Genomic DNA, 15,913 nt, shown 5'->3' on the forward strand with positions numbered 1-15,913 from the left:
GGGCCCGGGATGATTGCAAACTGTTTGGCGCTGGACGGGGAAACAATTTTTAGCCCCGTGCGCTATTTTCTGGGATCGTTGTGATTTGCGCCAGGCATGGCGAGGTTGGAAAATCACCGCCTCTGACTCACTCTGACATTTCTACAGCTGCTGACTTTCTACACGTTCTCCACCATCATTGGTGCATTTTCCCACCAATAAAATATTAGTCTTTCTCATCCTAATAGTTTTGCCTGATATATGCCCACCACCTTTGCATCCTCAAACCTATGAGAACACAGATTTGATCTTCTTGGGAGAACCACCCAACACATCACCCACTCCCGCACTGCATCTCTGCTCAGGATTGGTAGAGTGAGGCAAAGTTACCACCGGTTTCTCTTCTCCACGAGAGACTATCTTCTTAAATGACCCTTTTCTGTCTCCTTCACTTTCTCCTCCAACAATAAGTGCAACGAGCTCATGGATTTTTTTGTCACGAAGATCGAGAATGTCCATTCAGCTGCCATATCTGCCATCCCTCTCTTCCAATAATCCATCAGGACAAACTTCCTGTCAGATTCCAAATTCCACCTCTGCCTCACTCCTTCCTAACTCCGTCATCTCCTCCAGGCCAACAACTGTCCACAATTCTGATCTTGGCAGTTCTAATGAAGAGTCATCATCCTGAAATATTCCTTTCTCCAGGATGCTGCCTGACTTCCTGGGTATTTCCAGCATCCAGAGGTTTTGCTTTTGTGTAACTGCACAAGGTATCTACACTCTTACAGCTCTGACTTCAGTGACTGCACCTTCATCTTGCTAAACTCTACAATTCCCTCCCAAACCCTCTTTCCCATTCTACCTCTCTTCCTTCCTTTAAGCCATTCATTAAAACCTACCTCTTTGACCAAACTCTCCACTGTCAGCTCTGAAAGCTCCTTATGTGACTTTGGGCGGGATTCTCCGATCTTGTTTCCCCGCTCCCCCACCACCACTGCCAGTGTGGACAGAGAATTTGGCACTCAGCCAAAACTCCACTCACTGCAGCAGGACTGGAGAATCCCAGCCAGGAGCGAGGTCTGAGGTTTCCAGACAGTGTTTCACATTTTGTTTAATAATGCTTCTGTGAAGCATCTCGGAATATTTTACTATGTTAAAGGCACTGTACAAAGACAAGTTGTTTTTAAAATGTAGTTGATGAACTGAATAAGACCCAGAAGTTTTAATAGACTCAATGGTAAACTTGCAGTTTACCAATACAATGCAAGTGACAAAGCTGAACTATATTGAAGTTCTAAAGTTTATTTATTAGTGTCACAAATAGGCTCATATTAACACTTCAATGAAGTTACTGTGAAAATCCCCTAGTCATCACACTCTGGCACCTATTCAGGTGTACTGAGGGAGAATTTAACATGGCTAATGCACCTAACCAGCACATCCTTCGGACTGTGGGAAGAAGCCCCTTGCAGACACAGGGAGAACATGCAGACTACGGGCAGTCAGTGACCCAGGCTGGGAATCAAACCCAGGTCCCTGGCACTGCTAGGCAATAGTGCTAACAACTGTACCACTCTGCCCCAATATTTTTAAAACAGTAGACTATAAATCAATGTACAGGGGTACCAAACCTTATCATACTCTGGTCAGATCACACCTTAAGTGCTGGAGGCTATGCAGAAAAGAGCTAAGGGAATTATCCCAAATCCAGGAATCTGAGCTCTGATGAAAGACTGGAGAAATGTGGCTATTCAGCCCAGACAGGAAGCATCCGAGATGTGAGAGAAACGGAAGTCTGCTCAAGATACAGAAAGAGCCAGAATATTATTAGAACAAGAGAACACAGGTTCAAAACAGTAAATGGCCATTTCAACTGTAAAATCCACTGGAAATAATCTGCAGGCCTGGCAGTATCTGTGGAGACTGGAAAGGAGTTAAAGATTTCAGTCTGTGATCTTTCATCAAAACTACCTTTTTCATCCAATTATCTCACTATCCTTAGCAACAACCTGTGCAAAAAAAAGTGATATACAAAAACTAATGAAAAAGCCAAATAAAATGTTGCTTCAAGGGGAAATTCATTATTGATGTCTTTATTAAAATAATTTGAGATTTTGAAGAAATATTATGGGGTGAATATGTTTACTTTCCTGTCATCTTCACTTCTTTGATGCTGATACTTTGTTTTTAATTTTACCTACATCTATGTAATGTTTCATCTTGTTTCCAGATGGTCTATTTTGACTTTATCCTGGAAAGAACTCCATAGTCCGGATCCCAGAGGTGATCTGTCTCACAGTTTAAGCTTCACATAGTCCTGATCCCAGAGAGAATCCATCCCTTATTTTAGCTGACAGAGTGTAAAGAATGTGTTCAATGTTTTCATCAGAATCCTGAATTCGTTTGTAGCTGAACCCAAGTCCTGACCTTATTAAGCCTCTATTTCACATTTTATTTGTGTTCCTGGAGAAAGTCCACTTAATTCCCTCTAGGTTACTGATTTGCCCACTGCAGGTATTAGTTGGATAAAATCAGAGTTCCTTCAGCTCCCTCCTCCCACCCACCGCCCCCAGCCCCCCCCCCCCCCCTCCCCATTTAAACTACAGGCAAGAACAGGCTGAGTGTTGCTAAAAAGACTGCATGAGTGTGACTATCAAGAGGGAACAGGACAGAGAAAGAAGCTTTTGTTATGGGGAGCAGCTTCATTATCATGAGAACAACGAGGCTGCTGAGATACCAATGCTGGCTTCACACGACCTGAGTGTTTACAGTGGGGGAAACTCTGGTGTGAAAGTGATATGAAACCCAACTCTGAAGAGGTAAGTTTTCCTTTAAGTTCGGTTGGTTTAAATTTGCCAACTTTACTGGTCCAAACCAAGTTCTCAAATATAGTGTTGTAGACAAAACACTAGCATCCACACCACTCTGATGTCCTAATCCAAGGCATGCCTGCAGAATACTCTATTTCATTGCCAGCTTTCACCCTATGTGCTGGGTACCGTACATAGGGAGAGCATGGGTTTGAGTCAGACTTGCTACATATAGTCCAGTTCAAACCATTTTCTCATCAGGTTTCGATTCCAAAGTCAGAGCAAAATTTGGAACAAATCTTAGTGTACATATATGCTGTAAGTAGAACCTGGAACTGATCTATTAAATCTGAAATGGTACCAGAAAACCAAAATGATATGTCAGTTGAGGTTTGATTGAGGAGTGAGTCCATAATTCTGGTAAGAAGAAGTGTTCCCACTACTTGAGGTTGAGGGTGTAATACTAAAGAAGTCCTTGTATTTATTCCTGCTCATACAGGCAATCCAGCCCATTGCTTTGCCCTAACTGCTTTGGTGTCATGTTTCCTCCCCCAATTTGGTAGATTAATTCATGTGCTGGTTCTCAGCCTTGAGTGCTTTCAATCATGTAGGTGGCCTGTATCCTTCACAATTTTACTCTTGACTCCGATCCGGTCTATGATATCGATCTGAGTTCTATAGTTGGCTGATCTATACCACATTTTAGTTATGATCTTGGAGCTGCTATCTTCATGAAGCCGTGCTGGCTCTATTCAGTCCTATTCCAATAAATGTTCCGCCACATGTTTTCATTGCGATCTGAACCTGTTCAGTGTTTGAGTCCTGGCTGTGTATCTGTACTCTACAGTACTCTTGTCCTATATCTCCACCTACTCCAAATGCTTTCTTCTACGGCTCTGTTCTGGTTCATTACATATACTTTCATGTTTCATTATCAGTGCAACTATGGTTTAAGTGTAGTTTACATAGGATTAAGCCTGGGGCCTATTGTGTAATTGGTATTACCATGGGGAAATTAGAAAACAAAATGTTCATGTTTAAGGGGTGAAGTGGGGGGTGTCCCAGACCTTGGCAACTGCAAATATATTAGTTTTTCATCATACCCTACATGCTTTGATCTGGTTTGGATAACTGGGATGGATAACAACAAAAACTTGCATTTATATAGCAGCATTAACATAGTAAAATGCCGTCCGGAATCGTTCTGAAGCAAAATGTGACACTGACCCATATTGGGACAGATGGCATAAAAGATGGTTCAAAGAGGAAGATTTTTAAGGAGCTTTTTAAAGCAGGATGGAGATGCGGAGGGGTTTGGGCAGACAATTCCAGAGCTTAGGCAGCTGAGGGCTTGGCCATCAATAGTGAAACAGTTCAAACCAGGAAAGCCAGAATTAGAGGGGCGCAGGTATCCTGAGGAGATTCAGCGACATCATCCAAAATGGGGCGCGGCCACGGATTTGAAAACAAGGGTGAAAATTTTAAAGTGGAAGCATTGCTCAAAGCGATGGTGAAAGGGAGTTGGTTCACGGACAGCAGAGTGCTTGACGATGGATTTTCTGGAGGACAGAATGTGAGAAGCCAATCAGGAATGCTTTGGAATCTCTAGTCTAAAGCAAACAATGACATGGATGAGGGCTCCAGCAACAGAGGGGGCCAAGGTGGAGCAGAGTTGGGCAATGTTCCAGAGGTGGAAGTAAGTGCTCTTACTGATGACACACATGTGTGGTTAGAAGCTCATCTCAGAGTCAAAGGTGACACGAAAGTTGCAACTGGTCTGCAGCAGACTCAAACAGTTGCCAGGGAGCGGGAATGTAGTTGGTAGCTAGGGGATGTCATTTGTAGTGGAGACCAAATGGCTTTGGTCTTCCCAATATTAAACTGGAGGAAAGTATCTGTTCCACACTGAATGCCAAATAAGCAGCCTGATTATTTGGTAACTGTGGCATTGAGACAAGTGATGGTGAGGTGGAGCTAAGTATCATCAGCGTACTTATGGAAACTAAAGCTGTGCCTTCAGTGTCGATGCTGGGGGGGCAGCGTGTAGATGAGAAATAAGACAGAGCCAAGAACAGAATCCTGGGGAATACTGGAAGTAATAGCGTGAAGAGAAGCCATTGCAAATGATACTCTGTCCATGTCTAGATAACTAAGAGTGGGACCAGGCAAGTGCAGTTCCATCCAGCTGGACAACAGCAGAGAAGTGGTGGAGGAAGATAGTCATCCCCAAAGGTTGAAGACAAGTCAGGAAAGAAGAGGCACAGAGGAATCCAATTTGCAACTCACACTCTCCCAGTGCACCTTCACTGACCCTCTCCCAACTCCCCACATGCGCACGGATCTCAAACAATGACAAGACAGAGTACAGGAATGAGACAGGGAATCTGGTGAACTGGTGCAGCAACAGTTGCGGCAGCAGCTGTTGACAGCTGGTGCAATGTCAACAAAATGAAGGAGATTGTCATTGACTTCAGGAAGTGTAGAGGAGAACATGCCCCTGTCTACATTAACAGGGTAAAAAGTCTGACAACACCAGGTTTCAGACTTTTTACTGTGTTTACCCCAGTCCAACGCCGGCACATCCACATCATGACTACATTAACAGGGACAAAGTAGAAAGGGTCAAGAGCTTCAAGTTTTTAAGTGTCCAGGTCACCAACGACCCCTCCCCTCTCCCCGACACTATAGTTAAGAAAGCCCACCAATGCCTCTACTTTCTCAGAAGACTAAGGAAATTTGGCATGTCAGCTACGACTCTCACCAACTTTTACAGATGCACTATAGAAAGCACTTTTTCTGATTGGTACGGCTCCTGTTCTGCCCAAGACTGCAAGGAACCACAAAAGGTCGTGAATGTAGCCTAATCCATCATGCAAACTAGCCTCCCAACCATTGACTCTGTCTCCACTTCCAGCTGCTTCAGCAAAGCAACCAGCATAATTAAGGACCCCACGCACCCCGGACATTCTGTTTTCCACCTTCTTCCGTGGGGAGAAAAAATACAAAAGTCTGAGGTCACGTACCAACCAACTCAAGAACAATTTCTTCCCTGCTGCTGTCAGACTTTTGAATGGACTCACCTTGCATTAAGTTGATCTTTCTCTACATCATAGCTATGGCTAACACTACATTCTACACTCTCTCGTTTCAAATGAACAGTATGCTTTGCACAAGAAACAATACATTTCCCTGTATGTTAATACATGTGATAATAATAAATCAAATCAAATCATATATATCTACCCTTCACTGACCCACTCCCAACTCCCTGTACACATATATACATAAAGCCACAAACATTACAATAATTTAAGAAAAGACCAATTGGAGTTGGGAAGAGAGGACTGTATATATTTTAAACTCCAGAATTATCGAGCTACTGTAATCCATATACTAACCTTACTGTAGATATTTCAGATAAGCTTCTTAATGATTGTTGTAATAGCCCAGAACTGAAGTCACAATTATTAATTTTATATTTGATACTGTTAGCTTTTTTTGAATATCCTAGGTGTACTTTTGCTATTATCCTATCCAGGTTCTTTCTTTTAATTCCAATCTTTTGATAGGAATAACAGCAGAATGGACTATTATTTAAATGGTAAAAATATTGCAGCATGCTGCGGTGCAGAGGGACCTGGGTGTCCTTGTGCATGAATTGCAAAAAGTAGGTTTGCAGATGTAGCAGGTAGTTAAGAAAGCAAATGGAATGTTGTCCTTCATTGCTAGAGGGTTGGAGTTTAAAAACAGGGAGATTATGTTGCAGCTGTGTAAGGTGCTGATGAGGCCACACTGGAGTACTGTGTACAGTTTTTGGTCTCCTTATTTGAGAAAGGATATACTAGCACTGGATGGGGTGCAGAGGAGATTCACTAGGTTGATTCTGGAGTTGAGAGGGTTGGCTTATGAGGAAAGACTGAGCAGACAGGGACTATACTTATTGGAATCAGAAGAATGAGGGGGGATCTTATGGAAACAAAATTTTAAAGGGAATAGATGAGATAGGAGCAGGGAGGTTGTTTCCACTGGCGGGTGAAACTAGAACTAAGGGGCATGGCCTCAAAATAAAGGGGAGCAGATTTAGGACTGAGTTGAGGAGGAACTTCTTTATCCAAAGGGTTGGGAATCTGTGAAATCCCCTACCCAGTGAAGCAGTTGAGGCTACCTTGTTGAATGTTTTTAAGGCAAAGGTAGATAGATTTTAGACAGTAACAGGTTATGATGAGTGGGTAGATAAGTGGAGCTGAGTCCATGAAAAGATCAGTCATGATCTTATTGAATGGCAGAACAGGCTTGAGGAGCCAGATGGCCTACTCCTGCTCCTAATTCTTAGGTTCTTATATCGATTTCATCTTATGATGCTTTTCCTTGTGAGTCTGTACATGAGCTCTTGCATTTAAATCACCAATCTGCTCTAATATTTTAGACTGAGTTTTGTGCAAATTATATTTTGGTTTAGCACTGTTTGCGTTTACACAGGATGTCGCTTATGACTTTGATAAGAGCCATTTTGGTACTGTGGCACAGCTGGAAGCCTAATTAGAGCAATCCCAAGATGGACTTTTGGGCAAAGATTTAAGAGGTGACAACATATCTGAGGACCTTGGAGAGGAGAGAGAGAGAGACATTCGAGATGGGGTTGGTAGCTTGCAAAACCAGTAAACTGAAGATAGTTTCCATTTTAAAATTTCAGTAGTAGGGATGTCTTACTGCAGTTACACGGGCCTTGCTGAGACCACACCCAGAGTGTTGTGTGCAGTTTTGGTCTCCCTACCTCAGAAAGAATACACTTACAATAGAGAGAGTGCAGTTGAGGTTTATTAGGCTGATATTGAGGTTATCCTATGAGGATAGTAAACCTGCTACCGGGACTTGAAGAAATGAGTTGTTAGAAGAGGCTGAATAGATTGGGGCTTTTTTCTCTGGAGCATAGGAGGCCGAGGGGTGACCTTATAGAGGTCTATAAAACAATGAGGGGCATAGACAAGGTAGATAGTCAATATCTTTTCCCAAAGGTAGGCGACTCTAAAACTAGAGGGCATAGCTTTAAGGTGAGAGGGGAGAGATACAAAAGTGTCCAGAGGGGCAATTTTTTTCACACAGAGGGCGGTGAGTGCCTGGAACAAGCTGCCAGAAGAGGTGGGTACCATTTTATCTTTTAAAAACCATTTAGATAGCTACATGGGTACAAAGGGTATAGAGGGATATGGACCAAATGCGGGGAATTGGGATTAGCTTAGGGGTTTTAAAATAAAGGGTGGCACGGACAAGTTGGGCTGAAAGGTCTGTTTCTATACTGTAAACCTCTACGAGGAGAGATTGGTTCAACCTGGCCTGTATTCACGGAGAAGGATGAAAGAAGATCTGATGGAAACATATAAAGTTCTAACAGGGTTGGACAGAGTAGGGAGGATGTTTTCTCTGGTTGGGGGAATCTAGAACCAGGGGACACAATCTAAGGTTACAGGGGAGACCATTTAGAACTGAGATGAGGAAAAGTTTCTTCACTCACAAGGTAGTAAACCTGTGGAATTCCCTACCACCAAAAGCTGGAGAGGACAAGCCACTGAATGTATTCAAGAAAGAGAAGATTTTAAGAACATCAAGGGAGACAGGGAGAAAGCGGGAACTGAGATAGAGAATCAGCCATGATCATATTGAATGGCAGAGCAGGCTCAAAGGGCCAAATGGCCTACTCATGCTCCTAGTTTCTATGTTCCATTTTGTTTTGAAGTTTGTTTTCTATTTTAAAGTTTTGACATAGTAGCGCTTTTTTTGTCCCAATCCTTCACATGAGTTGTCCTATAGTTTTGTCTCAATATGTGTTTGCTCAACTACCTTTATTCTGCTTTAATATGTGCATGTTTTTACATTTTGCTTTTCAAGTGCCTTTTGATTGTTCGATTCCGTACATAGTCTCTCGCTGCTGTATTAGGAACATTTGATCATTTTAGTTATAATCCTGTGTGTGCTATGCATAATTGATTTTATGTTTTGGTGTGATTCCTGCTTCTCCATTTCTTCTTGCACTGTTGTTCCCCTGTTCCAAAGACTTTCCTACACTCCTACGTTGCCAGCTAAATTCCTGGTATCGAGTTAAAATCGACATCCTTTTAACTCTGAGGGAAGGTTGTTCTGAACCAAGCAGATGTTTATATAGCCCCCAATCAGATCTCTGCAGCATCTCAAGGAAACTCACATAGATTTAGTTATCTTGAAATGTAGTGACTGTTCTAATGCAGATATAACCCTATTCCACATGGTAATTTAATGTATATACACCTACTCAGTCTGTTCTTCTGGTCCTGGTTTTTTTAAGGGTGTCATTATCCCATAGTTTGGCACCAATCTTGTCTAGTTCATTTCGATGTGTATTTTAAAAACAGAATAAAAATAGAATATGAGCCAAAATGCAAAGAAAATGATCTGCTTCCCTTCTTCCAAAAGTGTACCATAAACCATAGAATCCCCACAGTGCAGAAGAAGGCCACTCAGCCCCTCAGATCTGCAGCGACTCTCCGAAAGAGCACTCTACCTAGGCCAATTTCCCCGTCCTATCCTATAAATCTGTGTATTTACCTGGTTAATCCACCTAAGCTACTTACCCACTAAAGGGCAATATTAGCATGGCCAATCCACCCATTCAGTGTTTAATCTAAGGACCTCCCCTCCTACCATGCAGGGTAGGAGAATTGCACATCGGCTTTCAGCTGGATTATTTACCCAATTCCTGCCAATGGTTTTTCAACCTACATCTTTCTGAGTTAGAGAAAGAACTCAGCCAGCTGAGGCAGATTGACACCACTGTCAGTCCACTTTAGTTGGAGGCATTCCATTCCAGGTTTTTGTCTTTCTCCAACAGAGTTGATCTGCAGAGCTCTCAGGTAAGGCAGAAATTCCTCAGCACAGAAGAATCCACTTAAATTTGCTCTGCACAATAACAGTTCACGCATTCCCACCTCCCCCCCAGGCGTCCCCCCCCCCAACTCCCACTCCCAACACAAACACACATAAACACATACATACACACCAAGTTATAGCTACATAAAGCTACAAACATTACAGCATTTTAGAAAAAGACCCATTGGAGTTGGGAACAGAGGGCGCTATGCCATATTTAAATTCCAGACTTACAGAGCTGAAATAGCTCATGTTATAGTACCTTTACTGTAGATATTTCAGATAAGCTTCTTAATTAAACTTCTGTAGTCTTGATACGCTTGATGTTGCAATAACCCAGAACTGAAGTCACGTTTATTCATTGTTGGGCTGGATATTAACATTTGATGCTGTTACCTTTGTTTTTGAATACCTCTTTTGCTGTTATCCTCTCGATGTCCTGTGCGTTTGTTCCAACCTTATATCAATTCCATCTCATGATACATGAGCGCTTGCTGTTTAAATCATCAACCTGCTCGAATATTTTAGACTCAGTTTTGCGTAAATTGTAATTTTTATTTTAGTATTAATCCAACTGATTTTTTTCAGCCCCGTTCTTGGTCTTTGTAAACAAAGGGAGAAAGATTTGCATTTTTACAGCACCTTGCATGCCCACTGGACACCCCAAAACACTTTTACAACCATTGTTGAACTTTCAAGTGTAGTTACTGTTGTAATGTAGCCAATGCTGCGACCAATTTATACACTGCAAACTCGCACAAACAACAGCAAGGTGATATCTGCTTTGACAAAGGGTCATCTGGACTCGAAACATCAGCTCTTTTCTCTCCTTTCAAATGCTGCCAGACCTACTGAGATTTTCCTGCATTTTCTCTTCTGATTTCAGATTCCATCATCCGCAGTAATGGCCACATCGTGTGTGATGTTGGTTGAGTGAAAAATTAAGGATTCCAGGATTAAATTCCCTTATGGGGTGTTAGCGTGATTAGTGTCACTGGTATAGGGTAAGATCTTTCTCGGAGAGTGAAAAGTTGAAGTTTATTTCTTAATGTCACAAATAGGCTTACGTTTTCCCTGCAATGAAGTTGCTGTGAAAATCCCCTGTTTGCTACCCTCCAGTGCCTGTTCGGGTACACTGAGGGAGAATTTAGCGTGGCCAATCCATCTAACTAGCACCTTTTTGAATTGTGGGAGGAAACCAGAGCATCCGGAGGAAACCCACGCAGTCTCAGGGAGAATGAGCAAACTCCACACAGTCAGTGACCCGAGCTGGGAATCGAACCCGGGTCCCTGGCACTGTGAGGCAGCAGTGCCACTGTGCCACCACAGTGCAGCTGGTATAGATTTGATGGGCCAAATGGCCTCCTTCTGCACTGTAGGGATTCCATGATTCAAGGAAAATACTTCATTCAACAACAATTACATCAAGCTGCAATTGTGTAGTGCCATTGACACAGCTTGTTGATTGGAAGGATTCAAACATGGAATTCGAGGAAAACTGGGTATGGATTTGGAGGATTCAAGGACTTTACAGAGGAAAGGGAGGTTTGGAGTGGTGAGGTGCAGTTTGTACAGGTGGAGGCACTAACAGATTTTTTTGAGGAGAGAAGTTATTACTATAGACTTGAAGAGGTGGGGTGGTGGCAGAAGGGGGTGAGCAGTACACTAAGGGAGTGAACCATTAACAATGCCTGGAAGCTAGGGTAGGTAGTGGTTTCATGAAATAGCAGTGAATCAGCAGCAGGTGAGTATCACGGGCAATACGAGTTCCGACTGTATGGCCAAATTCTGATCCAATTCCATTTTCAGGTTTGCTGATGACACCATGGATTTCAAACAATGACAAGACAGAGTGCAGGAAAAAGATAGAGAACCTAGTGAAATGGTGTGATGACACTATGTCAGTAAAATGAAGGAGATAATCATCGACTTCAGGAAGCATAGTGAAGGATATGTCCGTCTACATTAAGAGGGATAAGGTGGAGATGGTCAAGAACTTCCAGTTTCAAGATGTCCGGTCATCAAAAATCTTTCCTGGTCCCTCCACGCTGACGTTATTGTTAAGAAAGCCCACCAATGCCTCTACTATCTCAGGAGGCTAAGGAAATTTGGCACTTCACCTACGACTCTCAACAATTTTTACAGCTACACCATAGAAAGCATCCTCTCCGGTTGTATCACAGCTTGGTATGGCTCCTGCTCTGACCATGACCTCAAGAAACTACATAAGGGTTGTGAACGTAGCCCAATCCATCACGCAAACCAGCCTCTCATCCATTTTCTCCGTCTACACTTCCCACTGCCTCAGAAAACCAGCCAATGTAATCAAGGACCCCACGCACCCCAGACATACTTTCTTCCACCTTCTCCCATTGGGAAAAAGATACAAGAGTCTGGAAACATGTACCAACTGTCTCAAAAACAGTTTCTTCCCTGTTGCCATCAGACTTTTGAGTGGACCTACTTTATGATAAGCTGATTCTCTGTTCACCCCACCATAACTGCAACACTATATTCTGCACTCTATCCTTTTCTCCTTCCCTATGTACTCTATGAATGGCATGTTTTGACTGTAGAGCCAGCAAGAAACAATACTTTTCATTGTTTACTAATACATGTGATGATAATAAATCAAATCAGAGGGGGCGTGAAGGACAAAAGGAGAGAAACTGTGGAAGGCAGCATTGTCATAACTTTAGGTAGGGGAGAGCAAAATAGAAAGTCAATCCCTGTGGGCAAGGGAGAGAGAGGAAAGTGGCAGAGGCAACTGCTTGGATGGTCTCAATGACAAAGCAACATGTGAACTCCTTGCATTTCTTGTTGAAGATGGAGGAGGATATTGGATTTTTGTTATATTGACCACATTCACGTAAAGTACCTTACCCAAAGTCCCAGATTCAGCACAAGGTAGAGTTCCACAGAGTAAGCTGAGAATAAGCTGCTAAATCCTTTTCTGCATTAAGTAACCAATGTTAATCTGCTTTTATTTACAAAGGAAAGGCTGGCGTCTTCTACGGCGTAGCTCCAGGTGCTCTACCTTCCCAGGCTCATTGATGGGTGTCCTCACCCTCATCCTTTCCCCGTCTAAGGAGGGAATTTGAAAAAAGGCTGCTCTAAGTGGACAGTGCTCTTTGTAGAGAATCTAATTGGTGTTACGTCCAACACTTGTTCTGCTTTTGAAGCACTCCTGTTTTATTTTTTAAAATTCATTTATGGGACATGGGCATTGCTGACAAGCCGGCATTTATTGTCCATCCCTAATTGCCCGAGGGCAGCTGAGACTCAACCACATTGTTGTGGTTCTGGAGTCACATGTAGACCCGGTAAGGACAGCAGATTTCCTTCCCTAAAGGACATTAGTGAACCAAATGAGTTTTCCCGACTATCGAGAGTGGTTTCATGGTCATCAGTAGATTCTGAATTCCAGATATTTTTTATTAAATTCAAATTCCACCAACTCCCATGGCGGGCTTCGAACCCAGGTCTCCAGAACATGAGCTGAGTTTCTGGGTCAACAGTCTAGTAATAACACCACTAGGCCATGGCCTCCCCATGACCAGGTAATCGGATTTTAGTTTTAATCGGATTTTAATTTTTAAGTTTATTTATTATTGTCACAAGTAGGCTTACATGAACACTGCACTTTTTTGAGATGCCGTGAAAGGTGCTATATAAATGCAAACCTTTCTTTTATAGACTCTTCTCACTGGTACTTTAAGCATTCAGAACACTAACTTTAAACAGGAATAATTTAAATATTTGAATTAGGCAGAGCATTTTGTAGATTGTAAAACCAGCTGTGATGGTATGAATTCAATGGTAGGTATAGCTATGGCTCATTTAGTAGTCCATATTTTTGCACTCAAATCCCATCCCAGAGACTTGAGTGCAAAAATCCAGGCCAGCATTCCAGTATAGACTGAGGAAGTACTACAGTGTCTGAGATGCCACCTTTCAGATGAAATGCTAAACTGTGACTTTGTTTGCTCTCTCAGACCACATGAATCTATTTTGAGGAACAACATGGGGAATACTTCTGATATCCCAACTAATATTTCTCCCTTAATCAGAATATAGGGTGGCATGGTGGCACAGTGGTTAGCACTGCTGCCTCACAGCGCTAGGGACTTGGGTTCAATTCCAGCTTCAGGTCACTTTCTGCGTGGAGTCTGTACGTTCTCCATATATCTGTGTGGGTTTCCTCTGGGTGCTCAGGTTTCCTCCCACAGTCCAAAAGATGTGCTGGCTGGGTACATTGGCCATGCTAAATTCTTCCTCAGTGTATCCGAACAGGCGCCAGAGTGTGGCGACTCGGGGATTTTCACAATAACTTAATTGCAGTGTTCATGTAAGCCTATTTGTGATACTAATAAATAAACTTAAAAATTAAAATCCGATTATCTGGTCATTATCACGTTGTTATTGTGGGAGCTTGCTGTGTACAAATTGACTTCTCTGATTCCGACATCAGTGACCACACTGCAAAAGTCTTTCATTGTCTGTATACATTTTGAAAAGACACAAAAGATTCTATATAAATGCAAATCTTTCTTTAAGAGACTCTCTTCTCACTGGTATTTGAAGCATTCAGAATACTAACTTTAAACAGGAATGCTTTTAAAGTGCATTTGGATGGACTGTGCACAGCTGGTTTTACAGTTAACAACATACTCTACTTGCTGACAGTGATCTTCCAGAATTTAGAGACTTTTGTGAGATTAAAGAACTTTTAAGTGGACTAGCATATGATGGACACAGATATGTTAATCAGCTACTATAATGGGCAAATAGGGTCCACCCCAAATCAATTATTATGATTGCAATCCACACTACGCCTTCACTCAATCCTTCTTCTTCTTCCTGCTACCAATGTCTGACTAGGTCTGATAAATTTTCCAATTAATTCTATTGCTGGATTTATGATTCATTTTAATGTGGCAATATTTTCATAAGAACATAAGAAATAGGAGCAGGAGTAGGCCATCTAGCCCTTTGAGCCTGCCCCACCATTCAATAAGATCATGGCTGATCTGAAGTGGATCAGTTCCACTTTCCCTCTCTCTCCCCATAACCCTTAATTCCCTTGTCTATCAAAAACCTATCTACCTGTGACTTAAATATATTTAGCGAGGTAGCCTCACCACTTCAACGGGCAGAGAATTCCAGAGATTCACCACCCTTTGAGTGAAGAAGTTCCTCTTCAACTCCGATCTAAACTGCTCCCCCCCTTTCCTTGAAACTGTGCCCTCGAGTTCTGCTATCCTTTCTAAGTGGGAAGAATCTCTCTATCTCTACCCTATCCATCTCCTTCATTATCTTATACGTCTCTATAAGATACCCCCTCATCCTTCTAAACTCCAACGAGTACAGACCCAGTCTATTTAGTCTCTCTTCATAGTCCAACCCCCTCATCTCCGGTATCGGCCTAGTGAACCTCCTCTGCACTCCCTCCAAGGCCAATATATCCTTGTGCAAGTGCGGCAACCAAAACTGCACACAGTACTCCAGCTGCAGCCTCACCAGTACCCTGTACAGTTGCAGCAAGACCTCCCTACTTTTATATTCTAACCCCCTCGCTATAAAGGCCAACATTCCATTCGCCTTCCTGACCAACTGCTGCACCTGCAGACTGGGTTTTTGCGACTCATGCACAAGGACCCCCAGGTCCCTCTGCACCACAGCATGCTGCAGCTTTTCGCCTTTTAAATAATAATCCCTCCTACTATTATTTCTGCCAAAGTGGATAACCTCACACTTGCTAACATTTTCTCTCCAAATCTGTTTTTTTTCCCTCTTTTCTTAATTACATTGAGGAAAGTCTTTAATTGTTTTGAAATGTCTCTCTGGAAGTTGCTTTAGTTGAGGATGGTCATTTCTGACTCAGTGCTGACAGTTTACCTGAGCCAGTGGGTGAATGCCCAAACACAATAGCTACCTGGTGATCGATCACGTTGCAGGTTTTATGCTGGTGCAACAACCAGAGAACCAATGTCAGATGAATGTGGCAAAAGAATAGCATTTGAAACATCTCTTTCTACATTGATAAACACTTCGGTCTGTATTTGTTTTAATTAAGTTTGTTTATCAGTGTCACAAGTAGGCTTTCGTTAACACTGCAATGAAGTTACTGTGAAAATTCCCTAGTCGCCACACTCTGGCGCCTGTCTGGACACCGAGGGAGAATTTAGCTTGGCCAGTGCGTCTAACCAGCACGTCTTTCG

General features: G+C 42.5%; 1 protein-coding gene across 1 annotated transcript in view; it reads left to right on the plus strand.

Annotated features, from left to right (window-relative positions):
• The first annotated feature begins 2,718 nt into the window (after nucleotides 1–2,718).
• The window catches only part of maml3 (mastermind-like transcriptional coactivator 3), a 487,731-nt gene continuing 474,536 nt past the window's right edge, over nucleotides 2,719–15,913 (plus strand). The window contains exon 1 of the mRNA XM_080194249.1: nucleotides 2,719–2,801. Within this exon, the coding sequence (XP_080050375.1) occupies nucleotides 2,781–2,801 (21 nt within the window). The 5' untranslated portion in view covers nucleotides 2,719–2,780. The remainder of the gene's footprint in view (nucleotides 2,802–15,913) is intronic.

Source organism: Carcharhinus amblyrhynchos, chromosome 1 (genome assembly GCF_965287045.1).
Source record: "Carcharhinus amblyrhynchos chromosome 1, sCarAmb.v2.hapA, whole genome shotgun sequence".
Taxonomy (NCBI): domain Eukaryota; kingdom Metazoa; phylum Chordata; class Chondrichthyes; order Carcharhiniformes; family Carcharhinidae; genus Carcharhinus; species Carcharhinus amblyrhynchos.